The sequence below is a fragment of the Gracilinanus agilis genome, chromosome 1 (assembly GCF_016433145.1).
Source record: "Gracilinanus agilis isolate LMUSP501 chromosome 1, AgileGrace, whole genome shotgun sequence".
Classification (NCBI taxonomy): domain Eukaryota; kingdom Metazoa; phylum Chordata; class Mammalia; order Didelphimorphia; family Didelphidae; genus Gracilinanus; species Gracilinanus agilis.
Genome location: NC_058130.1, coordinates 141,361,949 through 141,389,526, shown reverse-complemented (window position 1 = coordinate 141,389,526; position 27,578 = coordinate 141,361,949). Strand labels below are relative to the sequence as shown.

Genomic DNA, 27,578 nt, shown 5'->3' with positions numbered 1-27,578 from the left:
CTGATTTTTGAAAAACAGACCCTCAGACAGATGCTGGAACTAGTCTCACCAGAACCTGAGAGTTGAAGGAACCTCAAAGCCATCTATTCTGACTTGTACCTGAACAACAGTCTCATCTACAACATATCAGTCATCCAGTTTTTGCTTGATGACCTCTCATGAAGGGGTACTTATTACCTCACAAGGCAACCCCTTTCACTTTTGTCCAGTTCTATTTGAACTCTTTGGAAGTTTTTCTTGATGTTGATCCTAGCTCTGCTCCTTGAAGCCTCTCCTCATTGTTCCTCAATCTTCCCCACTAGGGCCCAGCAGAAGTTGATTTTTTTTTCCACGTACATGAAGACGATTGTCATGTTCCCCATGCCTTCCCTGCTAGAGACTCAAGATCCCCAGTGTCTTTAACCAATCACCAAACATTTGTTGAATACTTATGAAGTGCTATGCACTGTGCTGGGTACTGGAGATAGAAAGACAAAGTTGAACTGTCCCTGAGCATGTCTTTCCTAACATGTGGTGCTTAGAGCAGTCATAGGCAAACTTTTTAAAGAGGGGCCAAAAGAAAGGAAATGCTCATCTGTCAGTCTGTTTCTAAGGCAACTCTTTCGAAGTTTCATTGTATTATATCCTACTCATTGTAGTCATCAGATTAGGAATAATGTCACACAGCAGGATAGAACATTTCAGGGGGCCACATCTGGCCCGTGGGCTGTAGTTTACCCATCACTGGCTTAGAGCATCACAGCAAAAACCCAGTATTACAGATGTGGTCTGAACAACACAGACTCTAGTGGGATCATCATTTCCCTTATCCTCATAACTACCCTTCTCTTAAGATTACATTTTGCCTCTTCAGTCGCCATTTCAAACTACTGGCTCGTATAGAGTCCACTAAATCCTGCTCTTTTTCTGACCAGCTACTGCCAGCTCTGCCTTTCTCATCATGTGAATATGAAATCTATGTTTTGAACACAAGTGGAAGACTTTAAATTTATCTCTTGGAGGGAAAAAATCTAGACCTGTGATTTCATTGAGGTTGGGAACTTCCAGTAAAGAAATTCATTCTATCAAAGCTAATCTTTTATTGAAGCCACTTACTAGCTATGAGATGTTACCCAAGATATTTAACTTCCTTGCCTCAGTTTCCTCATCTATTAAATGGGAATGATACCTTAGAGAGAGAGGACCTAGGTTCAAGTCCCACTTTTGACATATCTTTATGACCTTGACCAAGTCAGTTAACCCCCCTGGGCCTCAGTTTCTTCATCTGTTAAATGAGGAGGAGGGAGAATCAAACTCAATGGCCTCTAAGGTTTTTGTCAGCTCTACATGAATGACCTCAGGCTCCTCTCTTAGTAGTTCCCAGGATTCTCATGAGGAACATGAGTGCTCTCATATACTGTCAAGTCCTTGATAAATATCAGCTGCTGTTTTATGTGTCTCTCCCTATATGTCATATACAATCTTTTCTCAAAGCCCCACACTGATGCCTCCTCATGGCGTGGAGGTAACTCTGTGTTCTCAGGCCATACCAGTAGAATACAAGCCCTGGCAGCCACAATCAAGTTGGCCAGATAAAAATCCATGAATGCCTCTAACCTAAGTACCAGGTCAGGGGATTTAGTCATTTCAGTTGTCTCCAATGTGATGTTTTTTTTCATTGCAGCAATTCAGGAAGACAGTCTGCTAAGTCTACATTGAAGGTCATGTACCTTAGTGGAAGGAGTACTGGCACTAGTGAAATACTTGCTCTCTTGAAGTATAAATGTGTGAGCATACACATATGTGTGGATATTTATATGCACATGTGTATGTACATTTATATGTACATTATATAACGTGTGTGTGTGTGTGTGTGTGTGTGTGTGTGTGTGTGTGTGTATTTCCCCCCATTCAATTGTAAGCTTTTTAAGGACAAGGATTGACTTTTTCCTTTTTGTATCCCTAGCACTTAGCCTGATGCCTGGCACATAGTAGGTGCTTAATAAAATGTTTATTGATGTCACTCTCCAAGGTGATTTTTCTATCCGGAAGCTGTACATGTTGGCATGGTTTTTAAAAACCCAATATATATTTAATCAGCGATAATTAGGCCTGTTAAAGACATCAGACTGCAAAACTGAAGTAGGTTATAGTGGCTACCTCTTTCTTTCCAAATCTTTTAAAAATAAAGTTGAAGAACTGCAGAATGTTTTATTTTCAATAACTTGTGAAAATTAGGCAAATATTTTCGATAAATTCCATTGTTGCTTATTAAACTAGGTTACATACCACATGCCTACGATAATGTTGTCCACCCCCCACCCCGTGCAAAAAAGTAGTTGTTTAAGAAGCGTAGGTTGAATGTAATTCCAATTGGGAAAAGTGAATATCTATCATGATTTTAATTACCAAAAATTGCTCTTATGTTATCGCTCTTTCATCATTAGTCTTCAGACACAGACTTGTGAAAGCCACAGATATAAAACTGTACTGGTCCAAACTCTTCTCCTAAAATGACACTTCTGATTTCTCTAGTACCAACCCACTTGCTGCGAAACTGCACAGCATTCTCACTGATGAGACATTTGAATTTTACTGTAGCCAGTGCCACAAACAAATCAACCGCCTTGAGGATCTTTCTGCTCGCCTGAATGATCTTGAAATGAATAGGTAATTGGTTCAGTGAGTGGCATGGTTTCTCAATTTGGTTTCTCTAAGGAGAAAGAGACATGCTCATTGTCTGTTGTTAAATCCCCCAACATGGCATTTTCTCATCCTATATAGTCTGTTTAAAGTGATCAAAATGTCAGTCATAGCAGCCTCACTCTAACTTAGGGTGCACCCTGTGATTCCTTGTTCATGAGTACTTGAACTCCTGAACCTCTAGTTAAAGAGAAGAGCCTAACTAGTGATGAGAATCTTTGCTTTATACCTGACCCAGCACCATTGCATGTTCTTGGTTCTGTGTTTAGTAAACTCATCCTCACTTCATTATACTTTGTATGATGCAATCTAAGGTTAGCTTTTCCCCCAGTTATTGGGGATAGCAATTGTTACCAGACTGTCCTACTGAGTCAGTAAATCCTGACTTGCCAGATAAATTAGGGAGTTATTTAATTTATGTGAGCTGGTTCATTCTTCACATTACAGAAAAATATGTTTTCCGAATAGGATTCATTTAAGTAGCTAGCTAGCTAACAGACAACAAAATTATAAGGCTAATTCTTTTAACTGCTTTGCAAACCTTAAAGCACTATATTAATGCTAGTTATTATTTTTATTAGCAAAAATTTGGTTTACATGAAACTCTAGGAAATATACTCATGCAAAATAAGGTATCTCTATACTCAAAATTAGGTTTACTAAGACTACCAAAACTACCTTTGGTTTTAGTCAAGTACCTTAAAAATTTAATTTTACTTTTTAACCTCTTTGTTTAAAAGAAAAAGTCAGAGTTTCAGCAGCAAATCTATGGTACCAGATTAAATTCTTTTTCCTTTCATTTACGAATTAGCTATTTTCTTCTTTCATTTCTGACCCCTGACTCTAGTTCATATCAATAATTCACCAGGACTTAACCCTTCCAAGTAAGATCTCTTTAGACTGTTTCCTTTTGCAGGTACTTCACACATTCAAAAATAACTTCTTTGTAGTTAATATTTTAGATTTGGATTTTTGCATGCAAAAACATTTCTGCTAATGATGCTGAATATTCTTCAAGCATAATCAACCAACATACACTGAGTTTGAAATAAAAGTAGATTCTTGTTGACTTTAGAAATCATCCAATATGCTTTCTCAAATATCATATATATGCATATACTCATATTTTTTCCTTTTTGGCTTTCTTGGAAAGCACTTCCAATTTCTATATTAAATACATTTTTCAGGCAATTTCTATCATGTATTTTTTTCAGGCAAAGGTGTACTCATTTGTTGATCTTTAGTTGCAACTAGACTGCTATAATTAAATTCAGACCACATCACATACTAATATTTTGTCTGAGTTCCTATTTTAGCCTTACTTATAAATTTCTCCTAATTATTTATAGCCCTTAGCCTTTAGCACCCAAGGATTTTTTAAAGTTATTCTTCACTCTTATACCATGATTTATACAAGAAGAGTCATGAAGAGATTTTTTAAAGTGGGTTGAAAAACTATAGCAGGATAATAGGGGTGTAAACAGTATGGATATTGGAGTGCTTGTGGGCATTTTTACTAGTCATTTATAGAAAAAGTAAATCTGTTGGGGGATAGAAATAGAACATACCCAGGGGAAGATTGAGGCAATGTGTTACATAGGGAGATGAGTATTGGATGGGGATTCAGGAGACTTGGGTTCCATTCCCACCACTGGCAGGTACTTGCCTGAGGCAAGATACTTTTCTACCCTAACACTTACGGTCCACATTTCTCTGTGAATTACCCTGCCTAACATAAATGCATAAATGGGGGGAAAATGATACTAGGTAATAGAGCAGAAGGTAATAGAGCATTATGGAAAGTAATTAATTACAAAGGAATAGCCAACCTGAGTAGGTAGAGCTGGGATTTTGAGGAGCATGTTCAGGGACCATGAAAGATAATACTGTCCCCTTTTGGGAGACCATTAATACCAAAAGGTAGGCAGGGAAAATTGGAGTTAAGCCCAGGTAGGAGAACAGTTTGGTAGAACAAGGGAAGGTAGCTGGAAATGAGATCTGAGCCAACACAACTGGTTATATAACATAAGAGTTTCTGGATTTGGAGGATCTGAATCTGAATATTGGCTCTGCCAGTTGTGTGACCTTGGGCAAGTCATCTAATAAGTTTGGGCCTTAATTTCCTAATTTCTAACTCAGCTGTAGATGATCTCTTGAGTTTCTTCCAGTTTCCATATCTATGATCTTGTATTGCCAGGATTATACTGTTATCTCAAAGATTGCAGCATCAGGGTTAAGAAAGTCATAGCAGAAGTTATCTCTAATTTTTTTTAAACCCTTGCCTTCTATCTTAGAATCAATACAGTATATTGGTTCCAAGGCAGAAGAGCAGTAAGGGCTAGGCAGTGGGGTAACGTTAAGTGACTTGCCCAGGGTCACCCAGCTGGGAAATGTCTGAGATCAGATTTAAATCTGTCTCTAGGCCTGGCTCTCAATCCACTGAGCCACCTAACTGTCCCCTTTAATGTTCTAATAGCATTACTGTTGGAACTTTATTTGGGGTATGCCTATAAAATGAGAGGTTTGGCTTAGATAGCCTATTTCAGTTCCAACAATTCTATGAGTTTGATATTTTCATCAGGAAACCCTCAGTTATTCTGGTTGCTTATATTATGAGTGTTTTGCATGGACCTCAGAGTTTGAAATTTACAGAAATCTGAAGGCTAAAGAATGGGAATCTGATCCACTGGATACGGGTACCTATTAAACAAATAGAAGGCAGAAGAGGACATCATCCCTACCCCAGTACTGTTCATAAAACAATAATATTATGTTTATATAACACTGAGGCTTTACCCACACAAATTTGACTCTTACAGCAATCCTGTGCTATTATTAAATGTTGCTATTATTCCCATTTTACAGCTAAGGAAACTAAGGTTTAGAGAGGTTAAGTAACTTACCTAGGATCCTTATAGCTAGTGAGTATCAGAGACAGGTTGAGAAATCAAATTTGACAAACTTAAAGTCTACAATGAAGTCTACCCTAAGTAACATGGCCTAGTTAGTTAGTCATACACTTATTGACTTAGCAGAAGGAAGGAAGTGCACCCCAAAATCAAGAAAATATAAGTTGTAACAGTTGGTTTGAGGACGAAGTTAGCCATTTGTTTTAATTATCAAAGGTGTATTAAGGTTCTTTTTCCTGCAGACCACTATGCTGGATGTCATTTAGTAATGTTTGATCTAGATATGTGAGCTACCTTTGAAAATGATTATGTAAGCAATCTTTTATATTTCATACTTTAGAGTTTGGAATTAAAGTTCATGCTATGCTGTGCATAATCAAAAAATTATATTTTTTCACTATATTTGGAATAAAATGAAATTAGAGCCTTATCTCTCAAGATAGTTATGATCACTGCCATTTGTTTACAAATATACAATACTCAGTTATTTACACAGACCTTCACTAAACTCCAAGGGGAATAGAAACAGAATAAAACATAGCTTTATAAGAAGAAAATTGGGTTAATTTAATATAATTTGGTTTTCAAATTAATCTTACTTAGCTTGCATTAGAACTCTTTTCAACCATATCTTCTCCTAGGTAAAATAACATTTTCATTCATGGAAATAGATTAGTGATCCAGTCATCATAAAATCTTAAGAAATAAAACATTTTACCAGTGAATACCTATGATTGAAGATATTGATAAAAATATTAGATTATAATTTCCTAAAAAAAGAGATCATTAAAAAAAATTTCTGTCTCCTTTGTACATAGTTCAGTGTATTGCACATAGAATAAGATGCTTAAAAAAATTGAAATGAAACAAATGATTGTCCTAAGCCAGAATTCCATCTCACCAAGTTTTGTAAGAAAGAAAAAGTATGATTTAGTTGAACTCTTCCATATATTATTCAGGATTTATTATAATACTTAGTGTAAACTCAAAAAATGACTCTGAAGACCATTAATCTTATTGATATTTCCAGAAAATATTTCATTTCACTGAGATTTTGAAAGTGACATATTTAGGACTGCAGCTTCAAGTAATACTTTCAGTGATATGGCATCAAATTTACTGAAGTAATGGTTAATAACACAAAATTTTTTTCTGAAGTTATATTTAGGGAATCTAGCTGGTGAAAGTCAAGTTGGTAAAAAAGTTTGCATATAAAGTAAAAAAAAGGGGGGGGCATAAGTAAATCCTCCAAATTAATTTGTTACTTGATCTTTATAAATGAAATAGATCAATTATATCTTAAATAATTAAGCCAAAGAATGATGTGAGATCTTATGGTAGTCTTTTTGTTCATATAAATGAATCTCAGGAAAGCTAACTTAACTCAAATCAGTAATCATGATTTTCTTCTTTCTAGTTGTTAGTGATAATAGACTTTTTATACATACCAGAATTAGAACCTATTAGTAAATTATTACAATTATATTAAGCATTAATTGTTAAAGCACTCAGTAGAATATTAGTAGTTAAATGGCAAAAGATAAATTTAGAAGGGAAGGAGAGTCAGGAAAGGTAAGTTTTTAAATGCTGGTAGTTTGTTTCTTAACTGACTCACAAAGTCATTTGGTTTAAGTAGGGGAATAATGGTCTTTAGGAGATTACCAACTGTTCTAACTGTCATGTTATCTAAATGTTATGTTATGTTATGAATCTAAATTCAAGGTTCGGCTCAAATGAAACTCACTGCATGTTATGTTATGTTGCTCTGTTTCCTATATTCCAAGTAACAAAAATGAATTGCAGTTAGAAAACCATCATAGAGTTATCCTAAGTGACTGTGAAAAACCAATGATTAAATTAAACTAATACAAAATTCTTCTGAATTGGTAAGTTATTTGAAACACAACACTCCAGTCATGGATCACCTTTTTGTTTTTAAGACTATGTGCTGTTATCCATTCTAATTACCTGGTTTCTCACAGCCAGAATATTTGGAAGACTTTGATTTCAAGCTAAGCACTTTTTGAATATTCTGTCAAATGAATTAATGAAGTCAGTAGACTGAACTGTCCTAAATTGGTTGATTATTTCAGAACCAAAATAAGGGGGGCAGCTGGGTGGCTCAGTGGCTTGAGAGTCAGGCTTAGAGATGGGAGGTCGTAGGTTCAAATTTGACCTCAGACACTTCCCAGCTGTGTGACCCATTTCCTAGCCCTTACTGCTCTTATTCCTTAAAACCAAAACACAATATTGATTCTAGAATAGAAAGTAAGGGTTTAAAAAAAAAAAAGAACCAAAATAAGCCAGTCATTAATGGTTGTGATAACTGTAGAAATCTCAGAGGATATATTAAAGTTTTTTTATATTAAAGAGTAAGAGTGGTCCTGCCATAAGACCTTGCATGGAATCTGTCATTGAAAAGCTGAGTAATGCATGCTTGTGTTTACAATATTTTGGTAAGGATGTGCCCCCATCCCTATATCTCTCTAGTCTGAATTTCCTGTTTCCTTTTACTCTTCTCTGTCAGTTTTCCTGACTCTGTTTTCCTGTTGTTTTTATTCATTGCACAGTCCAAATAAGCGACTCTCCAGCAAGAAGGTAGCAAGGTAAGCAAATACTTTATAATTATCCATTTTAAAAGAAAGTTCTTCCAAAACCCATGTTATTTAAAGTGCATAATTTCTCCTTTCAAAGAAATATTTTCACTCCTTACTCCAAAACTACTAGAAAACTAAATATGGCCTTAAAATGTATGGAGTTTAATTTTTTATTTTTATTTTAGTTTGGGAAAACTTTTGAAAGGTATTTTTAAATATTGTCAGTTTAGACTTGAATTCATTTTAGTTATATATGCATACCTATTTGAGTTATAAGATTTGGTTGCAGTGGAAAACAGTTGCAAAACATTTTCTTGAGTAAAATGGCAGCAAAAACATTTACTCCCAATTTCCTTAAAATTTAACATGTCTAAAGAATTAAAACTTTAAGTTTGCTACCTGTACACCAAGAGCTATTTATAGAAAACAGAAATGAAATCTTGACATTAGAATGACATGTCATTCCATTCTTAGTTCATATTAATCTCAGGATTATCTGCCTTTCTAAGACTTGCTTTCTTCACTACCATAAGGGCTATTTCTGTCAGGTATATACTTACTGAGTCAGAGAAAAACCTTGTTAAAAAGATGTAACCTAGAATGTTCTTTTGTGCTGTTTCTTTTTACTTTGGCCATCAGCCATGATCTCTTGCTTGATTTCATTTTACTTGATAATGAGCAATGATATTTATATTGATTCCTTCTTACCGTAACTGTTCAGCAGGTTCACATTACATGGTCATTGTTTGATTGGGGCTATATATCATATTTTAATTTTAAAATTAATATCATTAAGGTCTTTTTAAAAAATCAGGCAGTACTCCTTTAGTCATCACTAACATAGAGGCAAGTAATCAGTAGATTTTCATGTTGAGATTAATTTCTTTGGATGTTTCCATCTCTCAGCATTCCTAAGAAACTATTCAGTTTAGAGTTGATTATTCATAAGAAAATTAAACCACATGTTTTATTTAAATTAGTTAATGGAGTAACACTAAAAAGTTAAATCCTTACAAACATTTTAAAAGTGAATAGGAGGGGGCAGCTGGGTGGCTCAGTGGATTGAGAGCCAGGCCTAGAGACAAGAGGTCCTAGGTTCAAATCTGGCCTCAGGTACTTCCCAGCTGTGTGACCCTGGGCAAGTCACTTGACCCCCATTGCCCACCCTTACCACTCTTCTGCCTTGGAGCCAATACACATTATTGACTCCAAGACGGAAGGTAAGGGTTTAAAAAAAAAAGTGAATAGGAAACTCTGTTATCTATAGATAGAAGGGACTAGAACAGTAGAAAGAACTACAGTTTGAAGACTATCTGAAAACCTTGCTTTGGCCATATTTTCAATCACTTTTCTTTTCCCATTCCCCATTACCAGTCATCTCTTTTTATCTGAACTGTCCACAAATAGTAAAGGTAAAAAGAAATGACATTCAATTAAGTTATGTCCACTACTTACTCTGTGGGAAAGATGTTAATGAACAAATAAAAAGATGGTTAGCAGGAAGGAGTATTCTTCCTAATGCCTTTTTTTTTGAGGGCAGAACCTGGACTTTAATCTTACTTTACTTTGAATCTGCTGCTTTGCCTGGTTTTACCTCCAGGGAACAAGATACCCCTATGCCAACTTCCCCTTAGTGTCTCTCTCTTCTAACCATCATCACTTTCTTGCCTCCTTTTGTGTGTTGTCTCCCCTGACCAGATCATAAGCTACTTGAGAGCAAAAATTGTCTTTCTTTTTATTAACTTTATCCACAGAGCCTGGCATATAGTAGGTACTTAATAAGTATTCATTGGATAGATGATCTGCAGACTGTGTAGAAATAGATTTGTGTTTCTACTTCTTCTTCATCCATCCATTAGCCCAGATGACAATAGAAACCCTTAAGACAGCCATGAATCTTCAATTTTTTGAAATGGAAATTGATGGAACCAAAGCAGTGTAATTTTTGCTTGATAGCTTTTGACAGAGCCTTATGAATGTCTGATCATAAATCTCAGCCTAGAGAGACTTCTCACTTTATGGATGGGGAAACTAATCCATATTATATGATGGAGCTGGAATTCAGTCAGGTCCTGCAGTTCTAAGTTCAGCATTCTTTCTACTGTACCACACTGCCTCCAAATTATAAATGAAGAATAAATAAATATTACTTCAGTGAATGAAAGACCTAAAATACTCATTGTATTTATTAAAGACCAGAGGTAGATTTTCATTTTCAGAAACATTAACTTCTTTTTCAAAAGGAAAATTATTTGATATAATTTTTAGAATAGCATTTGTATATTCAAGGTTCTTTTCCTTTTGTCTCTCTAGTCCATCGGGACAAGAATGCAAACTGGATTTTTAAAAAACACCAAGATTTTGTAAACTCAATAAATTCCTTTACCCAAGTAAATCCTAAAAAAAAAAAAAAATTTTTTTTCAGTTCAAGCATAGCTGTGGATATATCTCTCAACCCCTTCTCACACTGGCAGGTCAGGTCCTATAGCTTGGCTGCTATTTGTTCCCTCAGACTCTAGCAGTTAGTTACCCTGCCAGGGTTTTCTAATGCTGTAGCATACAAGTTATATCACTTAATACCAATTAGTCAAGCATACTTAATTTGTTTTTAGAAAAGGATGCTTTGTCAAGGTGGTATAGTAAGAACTATTCGTACAAAATATTCCTCTTCCCCCCAAGTCTGTAACACACTCTCTCATTGGTATATAGAGGGTCCAGGAAAACATGAACTTAAACTAGAGTTTGGATGTGGAAAAGGGATAACTCATAGATCTTAGAAGTTCTTTTGCTGGTATCCTCAAGATGTTCTCCTTATGTGTAAAGTAATAGATTTACTTGGGATCCTTGAAGAGCTTTGATTCTGCTTTTCTTTAATGAATCCAGTTTGTCATGGCTGTTAGTTACTGCTTTCAGGGACACTGCTTGGAGGCTGGTGAAAAAGTTCCAAGTCACCTGACCCTCCAAAGTTCATAGGCTATTTCTCAGTCAAGAAAAGGGGAGGAGAATGAGGACAAGATGTTTCCTCTTCCATCCTGCTGACAGATTCCTTCTTGTACTTGGTTAGAAGGGTTTTAAACTTCTAAGACAGTGCTCAAAATTCCAAATATACTCCCATGCAACATCACTCCAGTTGATCCAATTACTTTTAAGGATATCTAAATGAATTAAGGACCTTTTTGCACATAATCTAATGCCTGTGACATTTAATCAAGCAATATTCTCAGTTAAGGTATCAGGATATGGCATACTGTTGGTTAAGTTGGATGAGGTAATTAATTGTGTTTGACTCCTTCCCTTTCATAAGGAAACTTCTCAAAAATTACATTTTTGTAATATAGCTTATGATAATCATCAGGTTTAAAATTGGAAGGAAACTTAGAGATCATATACACTATCTTGTTTTTTCAGTTAAGGAAACTGAGACCCACTTTGGGGAAGTGACTTGTCCCAGTGAGCAAGCTAGTAAGCACTGGGACAAAAATGCAAACCCAGGACCTTTAACCCAGATCAGTTTGGTAAACATTTAACCCTTAGTCAGAAGGTTGAATTGTTGCTATAATGATTCTTCAAAAAGATAAGTCTGCTTGCTATAAGAAACATGCTATTTACCTTAAAATTTTAAACCTTTGTCCCTCTATGTGCCTGCTTTCCCTTAGGGATTCTGAAATTAGATTCTGAAATATTTGCTTTTTGTTGACCAGAATTCTGGTCATTCATCTTGGGTTTCTTTTTGGATTAAGATGATTATTGTTCCTTAAAAGAACAACTTAGAGTCTAAATGAAAACAATAAAGTTAACATTTAAAGATTAGATTAATAATGTTGTTTTTAAGAAAAAAATGGCAAAATGAAGTTAATTTTTTCCCCTTCTAAGTGCACATAGAAACTTTTTGTGGCTTATTTAGAAATTTAGAAAATGCAATTATCAAAGCAAATAATATTTATAGTTATTTTAAGAAGTTGTACTATATTCTACTTAAGAATTACAATACCATTCTTAGATACTTGAAATATTTTAAGTGAATAGGAGTCTTCCAAAACATCCCAAAAAACTGGGGTGTTCATTATTTTAACAAGTCTTCACTGAGAATCCATTCTGTTCATCAATCATCATTCTAAGTTAAATGACTTTGAAAAGAAATGTAATCTGGAGGGCAATTTGGAATTATGCCCAAAGGGCTATAAAACTGCATATCCTTTGATCCAGTAATACCACTACTAGGTCTATATCCCAAAGAGATAATAATAAAGGGGAAAGGACCTACTTATACAAAAATATTTTTAGCAGCTCTTTTTGTAATGGTGTAATGGGAAAGAATTGGAAATCGAGGGAATGTCCATTAGTTGGGAAATGGCTGAAGAAATTGTGGTACATGTTGGTGATGGAATTCTATTGCGCTATAAGAAATGATAAGCAAGATGATTTCAGAAAAAGCTAGAAAGATCTGGTAGGAACTGATAAAGAGCAAAATAAGCAGAACCAGGAGAATAGTGTACATAGTAACAGCCACATTGGATGATGATTATCTGTGAAAACTTGGCTACTCTAACCAATGCAATGATCTGGGACAATCCTGAAAGACTTATGATGGGGAATGCTGTCCACTTCCAGAGAAAGAACTGTTGAAGTCACCTTTCACATCAGTGTATTTTTGGTTTTATTTTGGGGTTTTGGTTATGTATGAGTGTGCTCTTAACAACAATGACCAATATGGAAGTGTTTTGCATGATAATAAAAATAAAAATTAAAACAAATAAATAAATGGCAAAAAAAGAAAGAAAAGAAATGTAAGTACATTCAGCCATTTTCTAGAGTTGGACATGTATTTTGTCTATACATTCTTTGACTCAGAAGTAATCTTGCCATATAGAAATTTATCAGAGACAGGTTTTGAATTGAGCTTCCCTGAATATAATGTTCTTTTTATTATACTATTTTGCTTCCTAATCAGATTTTTTTTTCTTTAACAGCCTCACATTGCAATTGAGTTAAGGGCCTTATATAGGGAAAACATCTACCTATTTGGTTTATCTCCTCAAAATTAAAAATTCCACAGCCAAACTTATTTCCCACTTTGAGAGTGTTGGAAAACCATAACCAGGGCAGGTAGGTAAGCACAGTAGATAGAGTGCCAGGCTTGGAGATAGGAGATCCTGGGTTCAAATATGGCCTCAGACACTTCCTAGCTGTGTGACCTTTGGCAAGTCACTTAACCCCCATTGCCTAGCCCTTGCCTCTCATTTTAGAATTGATATTAAGACAAAGGGTAAGGGTTTAAAACAAAACAAAACTACCACAAGACTCCTCCCCAAGTCCTTCTAAATCAAACCATCAGAATTGTTTCTCTTTATGTCTTCCCTATTTCATTCTTGCTGACTTTCTTTATAGACTATGAAGGACCCATCCTCTCCCAAAATTTAAGATGCATGTCAGACAATGCTTTCTTCTTCACTATAACATATTCTAAAATAGATTAGTCACTCAATCCCCACACCCCTAAGGATGTGTGATATATGACTTACCTCTGGCCTCTGGAAAAATGATCTGCTAGAAGTTACATAGAGTGAGTAGTAGCAGAGCTGGGGTTCCAGCCAAAGTCCATTACATTCCAGTGCTTTCTCCACTATATGAAACTGTATCTTATATTACATGACTGTAGTTTTGTGTAAGGAGGACTGGTTTTAACCTCCCTTTGGTATCTATACTACGATAAAATCATTTTTCAAATGGGCAATTTGATAAATATGGTAAGGATTACACTTAAATGATAAGGTTATATGCAAAGTGCCACAAGCTTAAATTAATATTTTACTAGTCTGAGGAGTAAGAGGACAGTATTACATAACATAAAACGCATATTAATTTTTATTACAGTTGAGCACAAAGTTCTTTTATCCCAACAACCTGATAGAGCAAGCTGAAGGAATAAGAACTTGTTATTCCAAAGGTTGCTTGACAGTTTGTATAGAGAACAATGTTAGTGAGAAAATTCGTTTTCTCTCCTACACTTTGGAAAAAGAGTTTAGCCCTAAGGAAATACTTCATCTCTGGTTTAATTATGGACAAACTGGATAAATTCAGGAATTAACTCTTATATGACCTCCACTTACTCATAAATAATTAGAAAATCCAATGCTTAAGAAACTGTTTGTTAGACTAGGATCTCTACTTTCCATTTTCCTTCTGAACAAGTATTTTCTTTGGTTTGCCTTTTTTTTTTCTTATTATAGACACCTACATCAGACGGGGACCTTGACTGTGGAGGCTATGGAAGAACCTTCTCGGGATCCCTTGGACTGTACTGATGAGGACATTGCTGACAAGGTAATTATTCCACCTAGACATTTGTTTTCATCAGAAAACTTGTCCCTGAGAGAAACCTGGAGTAAAACTTGAAATGTTTATGTTCATGGAAATAATTTTACCCATTTTATAACAAGCATGTTCTACTATTATTATAATTTAAGATTTAAATACTTAATTGTAGTAAAGCACTGTAACTTTATTCTCAGTTTATCTGTCTTCTCCCATACACTTAGCTCATTGCAGAAGGAATTTACTATATACAGCTAGGTGGCACAGTGGATGGAGTGCTGAGCCTGGAGACAGGAAAATTCATCTTACTGAGTTTAAATCTGGTCTCAGATACATACTAACTATATGACCTTGGGTAAATCACTTTACCCTGTATGCCTCAGTTTCTTCATCTATAAAATGAGCTAGAGAAGGAAATGACAAACCACTCCAGTATCTTTGCCAAGAAAAATCCCATATGTGGTCACAAAGAGTTGGTCATGTCAAAGATAACTGAATAATAACAGATTTCCCAAATAGTAAGAAAGTATAGGGAAGGATAGTGGCAGCTAGGTGATGCAGTGAATAGAGAACTAGGCCTACCCTCAGGAAGATCTGAGATGTTCAAATCTAGCTTTAGACACTGTGTTACTCTGAGCAAGTCACTTAACTCCTATTTGCCTCAATTCTTCATTTGTAAAATGGGAAAACACTAAAGAAGCAAACAGCAAAACACTCCAGTATTTTTACCAAGAAAACCCCATGGACTTATGAATAGTTAGACACACCTGAACGACTGATAGTGCTTTCAATTAGAGCCTTGAGACTACACTTGTGGTTTGCTCCCATTGCTTTTTTTGTTCAGTCATTTTGTATACATATACTTGGAAAGAACTGTCACATGATTTGCACTATTGGAGGAGGACTAGTTGCTTGGTAACTTTAGGTAAGATGCTAGTATTTTGAGGACAAAAGTGCTGAAAAAAAAAGAGGGCTTAAAAATGCTTAAAAAAACAAACCCAAGTAAAGGACTTTATCTTTCTCATGAGTGAGAACTGTTTCATTCATTGTATTTGTATCTACCAGAGTGCCTGGACATAGTAGGCAGTTAATAAATGCTTGTTGATTGATTGATTTAAGTTTTAGCTCACTGTTTCAAGCTGAAAAAAACATTTTTAATACCAAACTCTGTTACATAATATATCAGCTGCACTAGTAATTCTATATGTCAAAGTTTCAGATAATTGCAATATCTATAAATGTGATAAGTTCATTATCTCTTCCTTCAAGCAGTGGAGAAAATGTTAAATACAATAAGGTTAAGGAAAAAGCTCTGCTTCAGTTCTAACATCATCCATCAAAACAAACATACTCCTTATAATTTTCCTCACAAACTGCACTACTGAAAAATGAGACAACAGAATTATTAGAAACTGTCAGGGCAATGCCAAAGAGGAGTTTCATTTAGCATTACTTGATTAAAAAAAAGGTTGTATAAATGGGAATAGAAAAAATCCACTTAAAATTAAGGTTTGTACACATAAATAAAATGTAAGATTAATACTATCATTTTATTTAAGTTTAATTTTTAAAAATGTAACATGCAACATCAGAATAATATGCTGATACTCTGTAGTGATTTAAAAAAAAGGTACTAAAATAGATAGTCACTAGCTAAATATATTGTAGAAGGATTCTTATTCAGGCACGTGTTGAACTTTGGGGTGTGCTAGAGCCAGCTAATAAGAGGTGATTGTCAAGTTTTCAGTGGGAGCATTTATACCTTGGAAATTAGCAAATGCTAAAAATCAGGGCTTGATTGTGTTTCATGAATATCTTTTTTTTTTTTCCCTTCTGGAGAGCCAATTGTTAAATATTTTCCAGCACACCAGTGGGTGGACCTACTATCTCCTAAAGCTTCTTTCTACTTCAGATTCTCCAAAGAAGCAATGAAAATGGAGGAAAAAAAGGAAAATTGTGTGAATCCTTTTCTAGATAAACAGTACAGATTTTCCTGCTAGTAATTTAATATTTATCAGCTTAAGGGGTATCCCTTTTATAGACTAAAGTGTATTATATAAGATTGATATAAATGGACCGAAAATAGAGCAAAGTGATGTCATGCAGGTTTCACTGGACTAATAGAAGTACAAATCAAAATAATTCTGCTATTTCATCTGACTTCTCTCATATTGGCAAAAAAGGAAATAATCATTGTTGGTGGGATTTTAGAAAGATATAGGGTTGTAATATGCTGATACTATATGAATACCACTGATATTACACTAATACTATGGTAATATACTAATACACTTTGGTAGAATTGTGAATTGGTCCTAATAGTAGATAAATTGATATAAACATCTGCAAAGAAATGTAGAATTATGCTTTTTTTAAAAAAAATGACTAAAATGTCCATAATCTTTGATCTAGAGATCCTTTTGGTAGATATGTGCCCCAAGGAGATCAAAGACAGAAAGAAAAGTCCCTTATACAATAATAGAAATAATAGCTAAAATGTATATACTTTGCAAAGCACTTTACATATTATTTCCTCATTTTATCCTGCAACCATCTTGAGAAATAGTTACAATTATTATCTCCATTTTACAGATTAAGAAACTGAGGCTAAGAGAAGTCGCTGTTCATAACATCCCTTTTTGTGATAGAAAAGAATTGAAAACAAAGATGCTTATCAGTTGGGAAGCATCTGAAGCAACTGGGCTATATTTGTGTAATACATTATTAATGTGTTCTAAGAAACATATGAAGAAGCCTGAGAGGAGAGGAGGAAAGGAGGAGGAGGAGGAGGAAGAGGTTCAAAGAAACATAAAAAGTCTTACATGAATTAAAGCAGTTAGTTAAACCAGAAAAGATATACGCATTGACAATAATGTAAATAGAAAGAGCAGCAACAAAAATAGGACGTTGAATACTATATAATTATAATAAACCAAGCTTGATCTGAGAAGAGAAAATTCACTCCCCTCACTTCATTGCCAAGGTGCAAGACTGTGGGCATGGAATAGAGCATATGTTCTAATTGTTGATGAATTTTGTTGAACTGTGACTTTTCCTCTTTTTTCATTTTTGTTACAAAATATTTTTTCGTATAAGAGGAGAAGGTAATATTTGTAAATAAATGTGATATAACAAAAGCTATCAATAAAAATAGGATAAAAATTTTTTTAAAGAAATAGCACTGCATTGGGAGAAAGAGATAAGCCTAGCCCCAACTCTTCTATTATTTACCTGCATGATATTGGACATGGCACTTGACCCCCTCACAAACTCAATTTTCTCATTGATAATATCAGAGAAATGGAATGGATGATCTCTAGGGCTCCTTCCAGCTTTAATAGCCTGAAATAACCTATTTCAATCTCTTCTTAGACCGAAAAATTTAGGGATAATTCATATTCATGTAATATGATGTAAGGTTGATAAAGTGTTTTCTTTGCACAGGAAATCTTAAAGTCCTTTTTAAAAGGTACTTTATACACTCTGAAATAGTAAAAAAAATTACTATACATATAAAGAAAATGAAATTGAAAGAAGTTGAGACTTGCCTCCAGTTACAACACAACCACCTGACTGCCCAAGTCTTGTGCTCTTTCTGCTTTACCTTGCCAATCTGTTTTCACATACCTATGCAAGTCAAAAAAAAAATGTTAATTTGTAGCTGAAACACATAATTTTTTAAAGTTTATTTATTTATTTAACTAATTTAGAGTATTTTTCCGTGGTTCCATGATTCATGTTCTTTCCCTCCCCTCCTTCCATTCCCCTCCTATAGCCAATGAACAGTTCCACTGGGTTTTACATGTCATTGATTAAGACCAATTCTATATTATTAATATTTGCTCTAGGGTGATCGCTTAGAGTCTATATCCCCAATCATATCCCCATCAACTCATGTGATCAAGCAGTTGTTTTTCTTCTTTGTGAAACATTAATTCTTATCCAATTAGCATTTTAGAGCTTTTTTAATACAAAAGGTTAGCTTTGGTAAATCCAAGAGGGATCAAACCATTGCAATAGTTATAATAATGGTACCAACATTTCATTTTTATGTAGCACTTCATCATTTACCAAGCACTTTCCTTGTACTAACCCTCTGACGTCAATAGTGGAAAAGTCCCGTTTTTTAGATACAATAACTTGAGGAAGCTCAAAGAAGTTCAAGGGCTTGCCCACAGTAATACTACTAATAAAAGCTAGAGCTCAGACTGGAACCCAGGTCTTCTGACTCCAAAAAGAGCATTTTCACCAATGCTATTTATCTACTAAAGCTAGGGGTGTCCTGCAGCCAACTTATACCAGCTCTTAAACTGATAGCTAAATTTTTAATGTGAATATTTACATTTCAGAAATCAATAAATACTACAAATTAGGACTTGAATTATTGTTTTGTTGATTATCTAGATCTATGAAATTGATGAAAATATTAATAATTCAGATTAAACTATATTCTTGTTTGTTGTAATCATTGTGGATAACATCTTGATTCTGCTACTTCGCTTGGTATTAGTTCATTTAAGTCTTCCTGTATTGCTCTGAGTTCCTCAAACTTATCATTTTTTAGAGCACAATAGTATTCCATTCCATGCAGATGCAATAATTTGCATCTTGCTGAAGAGTAAGAGGCCCACAAGAACAGAATGTCGCACACGATGTCAGGAGAAGTCATGTGGGTCCTTTCGGTATAACTCTTTTTGTTAAATGGGAGTGAGGGGATGTATATATTGGGAAATGGCTGTGGTGGAAAAAATGAAAGGCTTTGCCAAAATTTGAAAACAGAATCAAAGAGGAAGAACTCAAATTCTTTCGTTAAGATTTTATTGATTTTTTTAATGTTTGTTTTTTAAAAATTTGAGTTCCAAATTCTATCCCTCCTACTCTCCCTGACTGTGAAGGCAAACAGTTTTATATATCCATTATACATGAAAGTCAGAAATTCTGTGGCATAAGAAACAAGAGAATAGAGCATAACTGATAGACCAAGTCCTGGCAGGTACTGAAAATTGTTATTGCTATGGGAATTTGCATTGATGGCAAAGGGATTGGATATTTCAGTTTTGCTCAAATGGACTGCAGAGGTAGGTATTTTGTAGTATGCTCTTCTTTTCCTTTCTTTTTTAACTCTTACTTTCTATTTTAGTTGTAAGACAGAAGGGCAAAGGCTAGGCTAGCAGGGTTAAGTGACTTGCCCAGGGTCACACAAAGTATCTGAGGCCAGAGTTGAACCCAGGTCCTCCTGACCCCAGGTCTGGCACTCTATTCCTGTAGTATGCTTTTCTTTTTTAAAAGCTCTCTTGTGAATAGGTTCTGCTTTACTCTTTACCTCACATCAGTCCTGTGCCTCTTGTTGCAAAGGTCATCTTCTTGGAGAAGAGAGTGACAGAACTAGAGAAGGATACTGCGGCCAGTGGAGAGCAGCACAGTCGGTTAAAACAAGAAAACCTGCAATTAGTGCACAGGTGAGCCCGGTTTGCTATAGTATTGGTAGTAGTTAAAAAAGTGTGGAACCCTTCTCAGAACAATTATAAATATGCCCAGACTGGTCCTGGCACCAGTCTGGAGAGGCCCCATTGTTTACACTCCTTTCATGTCAAAGCCTAGCCTTTCGGAGATGCAGAGAACCCTCCTGGGACTGCTTCATTCTTTGTAGAGCCTTTTAATACAAGTAAGTGTTGTTCATTGAGAAAAGCCTCCCAAATGTGTAGGTTATGAGAGGATCATGCTTGATCAAGCAATATCATTTGAGCTGTCTAGGTCTCTGACTTTCCATTCAGCAAATACTTGATATTGAGCTATAGAATTTATCTTGTTCCGTTTCTTCATTTTATAGATAAGGGAACTAAGGCCCAAAGAGTTGAAGACCAGTTCTAGTGGAAATAAGAAGACCTGGATACAAGTATATATAATAGGGGCAGCACATGAGGTTTTATATGAATGACATAGACAGAAAACACTGCAAACTATACTATACTGTATACTATATATACTAGTGTGTGTGTGTATACATATATATGTATATATATATATTTATTATACTATACTATGTTATACTATAGAAGAACAATCATTTCTGGATTGGGGTCATCAGGGAAAGCTTCCTAGAAGCTCCTGAAGGATAGGGGTCTCTCACTTTTTTCTTTGTATCCCCAGCACTTAGCACAGTAAATGGAATAATAAACACTTCTAAAATGCTTTGTCATTTGATTTGTTTTTCTGGAGGCTTAAAAAATGGCTAGAGTTTCAATAGACAGAGATTCTGGGGAAGATATTCTTGACGAAGGAAACTTCCATCTCGGTGCCTTTGATCATGTAAAGTATATGGTTTGTGTAATGTAAGAGGGAGATTTTAGGTATTTATAGATATGTATTTAAAATGTGGTCACCAGGAATCAACAATTCAGATTGATTCCATAATTAAAATAGACCCAAGTCAGGATCCGGTTTAAGGTAGTTTATTTACAATTAGGAAGGTAAAAGGTAGGGAAATAGAGAGAGGGAGAGGCCAGACCAGGCTGGAGAGGCCTGGACGGAGAGAGAGGGTTAAAAGGCTAATTAAACTAGGCTAAAAGCCACAAGACCTTAGAAATCAGAGAGGCTATAAGCCTACTTAAGACAGAGTTTGGAAACGCCAAGGTAGGCCAAGGAAGTCAGCCTAACTTACCCATGTGACAATTCAGAGTAGAAGCATTCTGAGGTCTCAGCGGAGCACCTTCAGCACCAAGTCCAAAGCCGGAACTTTTTTACCAGGTTGTAACTCACATATTTGAAGAGATAGTGTCTCTTGTCATTTCCTGTGGGTACACCTCTAATTCAAGTGGACCAATGGCAGCCTCTACACTGATTTGGACTGCCCAAAGGGCAGTCCCTTGTTCTTGATTTGATCTGAATTGTCACCTGTGATTAAATTATCTCCACTCCCCCTGAGGAAGGTGGGGATGATATAATCTAGATGCCTAGGGTAAATAGATTTTTGACTATGAATGGGCTAGAGTTAATTTCATTTACACAGTAAGAGACAGCAAGTAAAACAGATTGGCCAGTTCTGAGAGTTCACATGAAAAAGGAAAAGAAAATAGAGGTAAAGTTAAATTGTAGAGGACCTCAAACACCAGGGTGAAGAATTTAAACTTCACATTTTAAGTAGTAGAGAGACATCAGAATGATATAATGAAAGCAGTGTTTTAGAGAAAACACACTGCCATTAGTGGGCAAATTGGATAGCCTTGAGGAGAAATGGGAAACTGGGGAGATCAGCTACTTATGACAGCAGTACAAGCATGAGGCTGCCTCTTAACAACACTTTAAAATAAAGCTGGCAATTGCTCCAGCTGGTAGGTGTTCTTTGTAAATGTACCCCATAACTATTTCTGGTGCCTTATCAATACAGAATTCCTATATAGAGTCCTGATGAGTCACCAATGGTTTAAATTTGTGACCTATCACCCCTTAGAAGTTGTCATCTTTAGTGAGAAAAAAAGAATCTCATATGAAAGATTCTAGCATAAAAATCACTGAATAAAATTCAGAAAAAGAAAACTCTGAATGTGTCAAGATAAACTTTAAGTAGTAGAAATGATAATTATCATTGGAAGATTAGACAGCTTTATGAGGAGAATAGGGGAAATACCAGGATAGATGGATCAGATTTTAGAGTACATTGTAAGGATCTATATGAGTCTAAAGATTAGTTTACTTTCTTTATTGTTTTAATGTATTAGTCTAGCATATGTAGAAGGGTTCTGTTTTAAGCAACCTTGATATGTGAAAATCTTTATCTGCCCTTGCATTTTTATAGAGACCACCTTCTCTAGAGCCTCTCTCCCCAAACCACACTCACAGTTTGGGGTCTCAGGAGGGATAACTGCCACTTCAAGTTCTAGGGGTAGTCTGGTGGCCCACATTCCCCAGAATTATAACTCGTGAGTCCCCACCAGTGAGTGATTCTTTAAGCAGTCATAGACACAATTAACTCAAAGCAATGGCATTTACTAAAATGACATAGTAAGAATATTAGCTACAAAACATTGTCCTCCATAAACCCAAGGTTTACTATTTAACAAATACACAGTTTAAGTAGGAAGAATGGGAACAAATCTAAGGGTACAATAGTATTGAGGTACAGATGTAAGGGGACACATGTGACCAAGGCATCCCACAGCTCCAGTATTATAGGGTCTAGTGTCTTTTCTTGTGGTAGCTTCTTACTGTTTCTCCCCTTGGAGCACTATCTCAATTGGGTGGGTCACTCATCAGAATTCCTTGGACCTCCTTCTCTCTGCTGTTTAACTCCCAACTCACAGAGCTAATTCTCTTTTGAAAGCAGCCACAACCCTAATTCAGGACCTCATCTGCTCTCTTCTGGACTATCTCCAGGATTATTTATACAGTGGGAATTAATACATTATAACCTAGTCCCTTCTTACCTTTCCAGTGTTCTTGTACTTTACTTCCTTTCACATTGTATCATATGGCTACACTGGCCCACTTAACATTCTTCACACACAATATGGTGTCTTCCAGCTCCATGCTTTTTCACTGGCTGATTCTCTCCCCCCATCCTTCTCCATGCCTGGAAGGTTCTCTTTCCTTGCCATAACGCTGGTTTTCATCAAGACTCAAGCCATATCTCATATTCTGAAATCCTATATATCCCAGACCCTTCAGATGCTAATGTCTTTCTCTCTGAGGCTTCCTTTCACTTACTCTTTGTAAATATTATGTGCCCCTGGTTATTTCCCTTACTTCTTCAGTGCTTACTTAGTATAGTGCCGGATACATAATAAAGCTTAATAAGTGCTTTTTTGCTGACCAATTTGCAACCCATACAAAGCTGATGTACACACAGCTTTTCATGACTATAAAACAAAGCAAATCTATTCATTCATTTGCATTTTAAGTATTTTTAATAAGAACCTCAAAAACTGATGACTGTTATTCTGCCTGCATTTTTTAAGTATTCCCTAGCTGGAGCAGTGCATTGTATTGTATGCCTTGGCAAGTTACCCCAAAAAGTAGAAAACCCACTTCATTTAAGCTCCCCCTGAAGAGTGTACATATAGTGATTAAATTCCTGAGGTCTCTCCTCTTCAAACTCAGTCACTTCAAAAGCAAATGGATGGGCAGCTGGGTAGCTCAGTGGAGTGAGAGTCAGACCTAGAGACGGGAGGTCCTAGGTTCAAACCTGGCCTCAGCCACTTCCCAGCTGTGTGACCCTGGGCAAGTCACTTGACCCCCATTGCCCACCCTTACCAATCTTCCACCTATGAGACAATACACCGAAGTACAAGGGTTTAAAAACAAAAAAACAAAAAAACAAAAAAAAAAAAGCAAATGGAATTTTAGGAAGCCTTCATTTTTCTTCTTTGCAAGAGTTATCATGGAATCAATTAATTTTTCTTTCTTATAGACATACTAAAACTTTGCAATTTTTTCCCTTAGTTTCTGATTTCTGAACAGGCCAATTTGCTCTTCAATCATTGGAAAATAGGAATACAACATACTATTGTTCATGTACAAATGTACTATTTCAAGAATGAGGAATTATTTCACTCCTCTAGACCACCTCTCTCTTCCAGCTCACTCTCACAATTATATCCCCCAGTCGAGAAGACCAACCCAGGATAATGCCCTCTGGATGCATATTATAGACTATGGCTTGGGAGAGCCCACACCAGTGTAACAGCTGAGCAGATGTTTCCTGAAAAGGAACAGTAAGGAGAGTAGTGACCAAATATCTCCCCATCATCCTTGGGTCTTCTCTTCAGCTAATACACACACTGTCTCTGGACACACATTGCTCACAGATGTACCAGGACTCTTGTACAGAAAACATGTGGCTAAGGCACATACAAGGAGAGGCAGCTCATACCTCTAGAGCTGCCACTGACGTCCTCAAACCAATTCTGTCTGCCCTGGTCTTACAGCCTTTGCTAGAACCTGCTTCCTTGGGCCCTGGCAGAGGCTACTTCAGGGATGTTGCTTCCTTGATTTTACAGAGTTGCCACCTACCACCTCTGGTGCACCCCACCCCCCATCCCCCAGGACTTGCTGAAGTTTTGGCCCTAGGGTCTTTTGATTTCCAAGCAGAATCCCAGCTCTATGTGCTGCCTTCTGCTCCTCTCTGTAACTTGAGCCTGAAGCCTTTCCGGCTGAGTATAAAAACATTTCCTGTAGCAATGTGCTTCTGATGCAGGATGCTATTGCAAGTGAAGGAGAGAGGAAAAAGAGCTAGGTTGTTTTTTGTTTGTTTGTTTGTTTGTTTGTTTTTGTTTCCACAACTTGCCCCTTGCTTTTAAACTTTTAAGGTTGATAGGTCCATAGTCTTTGTCAATCCTCAGATAAGTTTCCTAACCTTTTCCTGTGCAAATGAGTCAGTCTGAAGGGGATATGTTCTTGCATACTATAACTTCATTCTAGTAGATTGGGGAGTCGGGGAGCTGTTTGGGAACATAGTTGATTGGGGTCTCCTGAACCATTCCTCACTAAACTGGAAAATGCTTACTTGTTTTATTTAAACTTGGAAAGGATCTAGAGTGATGACTAAAGGATTGTTTCAGCTTATTAGAACCTGATTAGGTGTTTCAACTGATTAAGATGATAAGGCTTTGGAAGGCAGAGGATCCCATCAAGCATTTATTTTTTAAGCAATTATTCTATGTCATGTTCTGTACTAAACACAAGAGATACAAACTCAAAAACAAAACAGCTTCTGCTCTCAAGGAGTTTCAATTCTACTGGAGAAAACAATATATACTTGTGTGTAAATGCAAAATAGTTATGAAAGAGTAGGGCATAATGAACAGGGTAATCAAGAAAGACTTCATGGAAGAATTAGCACCTTTGCTGAGCTTTGAAGGAAACTGAGAATTCTAAGAGGTAGAAGTAAGAAGAGAATTGGTTCCAAGATTGGGGGTTCAGGGTAGAGTAGTCTGGGCAAAATACAGAGACAGGAGATCTAATATTGGAGGTGAGGAACAGTAAAAAGTAGGTCAGTCTAAGGGGCAGCTGGGTAGCTCAGTGGATTGAGAGCCAGGCCTAGAGACGGGAGGTGCTAGGTTCAAATCTGCCCTCAGACACTTCCCAGCTGTGTGACCCTGGGCAAGTCACTTGACCCCCATTGCCTAGCCCTTACCGCTCTTCTGCCTTGGAGCCAATACACAGTATTGATTCCAAGATGGAAGGTAAGGGTTAAAAAAAAAAAAAAAAAAGTAGGTCAGTCTGGCTAATAATGTTAAATGCATAAAGGGAAGTAATCATGTAGTTACCCTGAACAGGCAGGCTAGAACCATATTATAAAGGACTTTCAATACCAGGCACGAGAATTTGTGGGTTTTATTTTTTAAATCCTAGAAGCAAGAGGGAGCTACTGAAGCTTTTTGAGGAAGCAACATGTTCAAAGTACTGCTATAGAAATATCAGGTAGACAAGTCTGTGAAAGAAGGATTGGAGAGGAGAGAGACTGAAGGCAAGAAGAGGTCAGTTAGAAAGCTCTTAGGTATCCAAGTAAGAGGTGATGATGGTCTAAATAGACTATGGTGCTTTGGTATGAGTGGAGAGGATGGGGAGGACATGAGCTATATTGTAAAAAGAGAATTCGTAAGACTTGTCAATTAAATGGAGGTCATGGAGAGAGAAGAATCGCAAATAATTCTGAGATTATGAACCTCAATAGCTGAAATTTGATGAGCTTTGGCAATCAGAGGGTTCTTACACTGCTTAGTAAAGAGTTGTTTGTAAAATTTTTTTTTTATATCTCTAAGCACAAAATTTGTTACAGCACAGTTGCTTTTAAAATGAAAATAAAATCACAGAAGAGTTTTCTTCCTTTTTTTTTTTTTAAAGAACCTGAGTAACTGGAAGCTGGTGATAAATACTCTTGGCAGAAATTGGAATGTTAACAAGGGTGGGTTTGAGGGGAAAGACACCGAGTTCTGCTTTGAATATTTGGAGTCACTGAATTTTTATCATATTTTCCAAATCATAACCTTCAACTTTTGTTTTATATATGAGCCTCATTTTGATTTTGAAGTGAAGCAGCTGAAACAGAGCTTCTAGTCTGCTTAGGTCCATCTTCAGCCTTAGTTTAGATCAAGTTAGATCTAAAAGCCTTGGAAGTTCATCAGATCCAAAAGGAAGTTAGTTATATACTGCTTTCAGATATCTTAAATGACCTTTATAGCAACATGCTTTGAATTATAATAGTTTGTCTTTGACAGTGTAAATATTTACTTCAGAGTACCTGGGAGAGAGAAACAGATGAGGAAATAGGTCTTTTAGAAGTAAGCCAAACTAAAGTGAGATTTTTGAGAAATGTTGATCTTTTTCTCCTCTGTCTCTAAAGAGCCAATGCCCTTGAAGAGCAGTTAAAGGAGCAGGAGTTGAGAGCTGATGAGATGATCCTTGAAGAAATCAGAAAACAGAAGGAACTCTTGTGCAAGATGGAGAGAGAGAAAAGCATTGAGATTGAGAATCTCCAAGCCAGGTATGACACAAATAAGTGTACTGATAGTGAGTAATGAAACATGAACCAGAACTGTATAATAGAAGATCTTTGTACAGTGTATGAATAACCTTGAAGTATGCTATATAACTTTCAATCCAACCAGTTAACTGGGACTATGCATTAAAATGTTTTATTTTAAATAAAAGAGTAGGACCCTAAAAATTTGCTTTCCTGGTTACCTTTCCCATCTTAATGGATTTTTTTCACACATTCAATGATTTCTTTCTTCCTAGAAATTAGAATAGCCCCAGGCCATTTGCAAACAATTTTATTTTTGTGTCATCTTTATAGAAATTGGATTGCTGACTAAGAGTTGTGACTGAATCATCATAAAATGTGGGGAGAAAGCAATTTAAAATGTGTACACCTAAGACTGCTCCACTAAAGGACAGTGATGATTGTACTTAAAGATCTTGTGTGAATGAGGTCAGGTTTGTCAAGAAAACAGCAATGTACTCAACCTTTGGCTGATTATCCCTGATGTTCAGTCTCGAGGCAAGTTTCTCAGATCATTGTACTGGACTGTCCTGACATATAGTGTTTCTTATAAGAAATACAAGAAAGAATTAAAAC

At 36.1% G+C, this 27,578-nt stretch overlaps 1 protein-coding gene across 1 annotated transcript in view; it reads left to right on the top strand.

Annotated features, from left to right (window-relative positions):
* Positions 1–27,578, top strand: part of RAB11FIP3 (RAB11 family interacting protein 3) — a 169,926-nt gene that overhangs the window by 124,678 nt on the left and 17,670 nt on the right. Inside the window, exons 6-9 of the mRNA XM_044657590.1 lie at positions 8,162–8,197; positions 14,419–14,512; positions 19,859–19,962; positions 26,844–26,984. Of these exons, the coding sequence (XP_044513525.1) occupies positions 8,162–8,197; positions 14,419–14,512; positions 19,859–19,962; positions 26,844–26,984 (375 nt within the window). The remainder of the gene's footprint in view (positions 1–8,161; positions 8,198–14,418; positions 14,513–19,858; positions 19,963–26,843; positions 26,985–27,578) is intronic.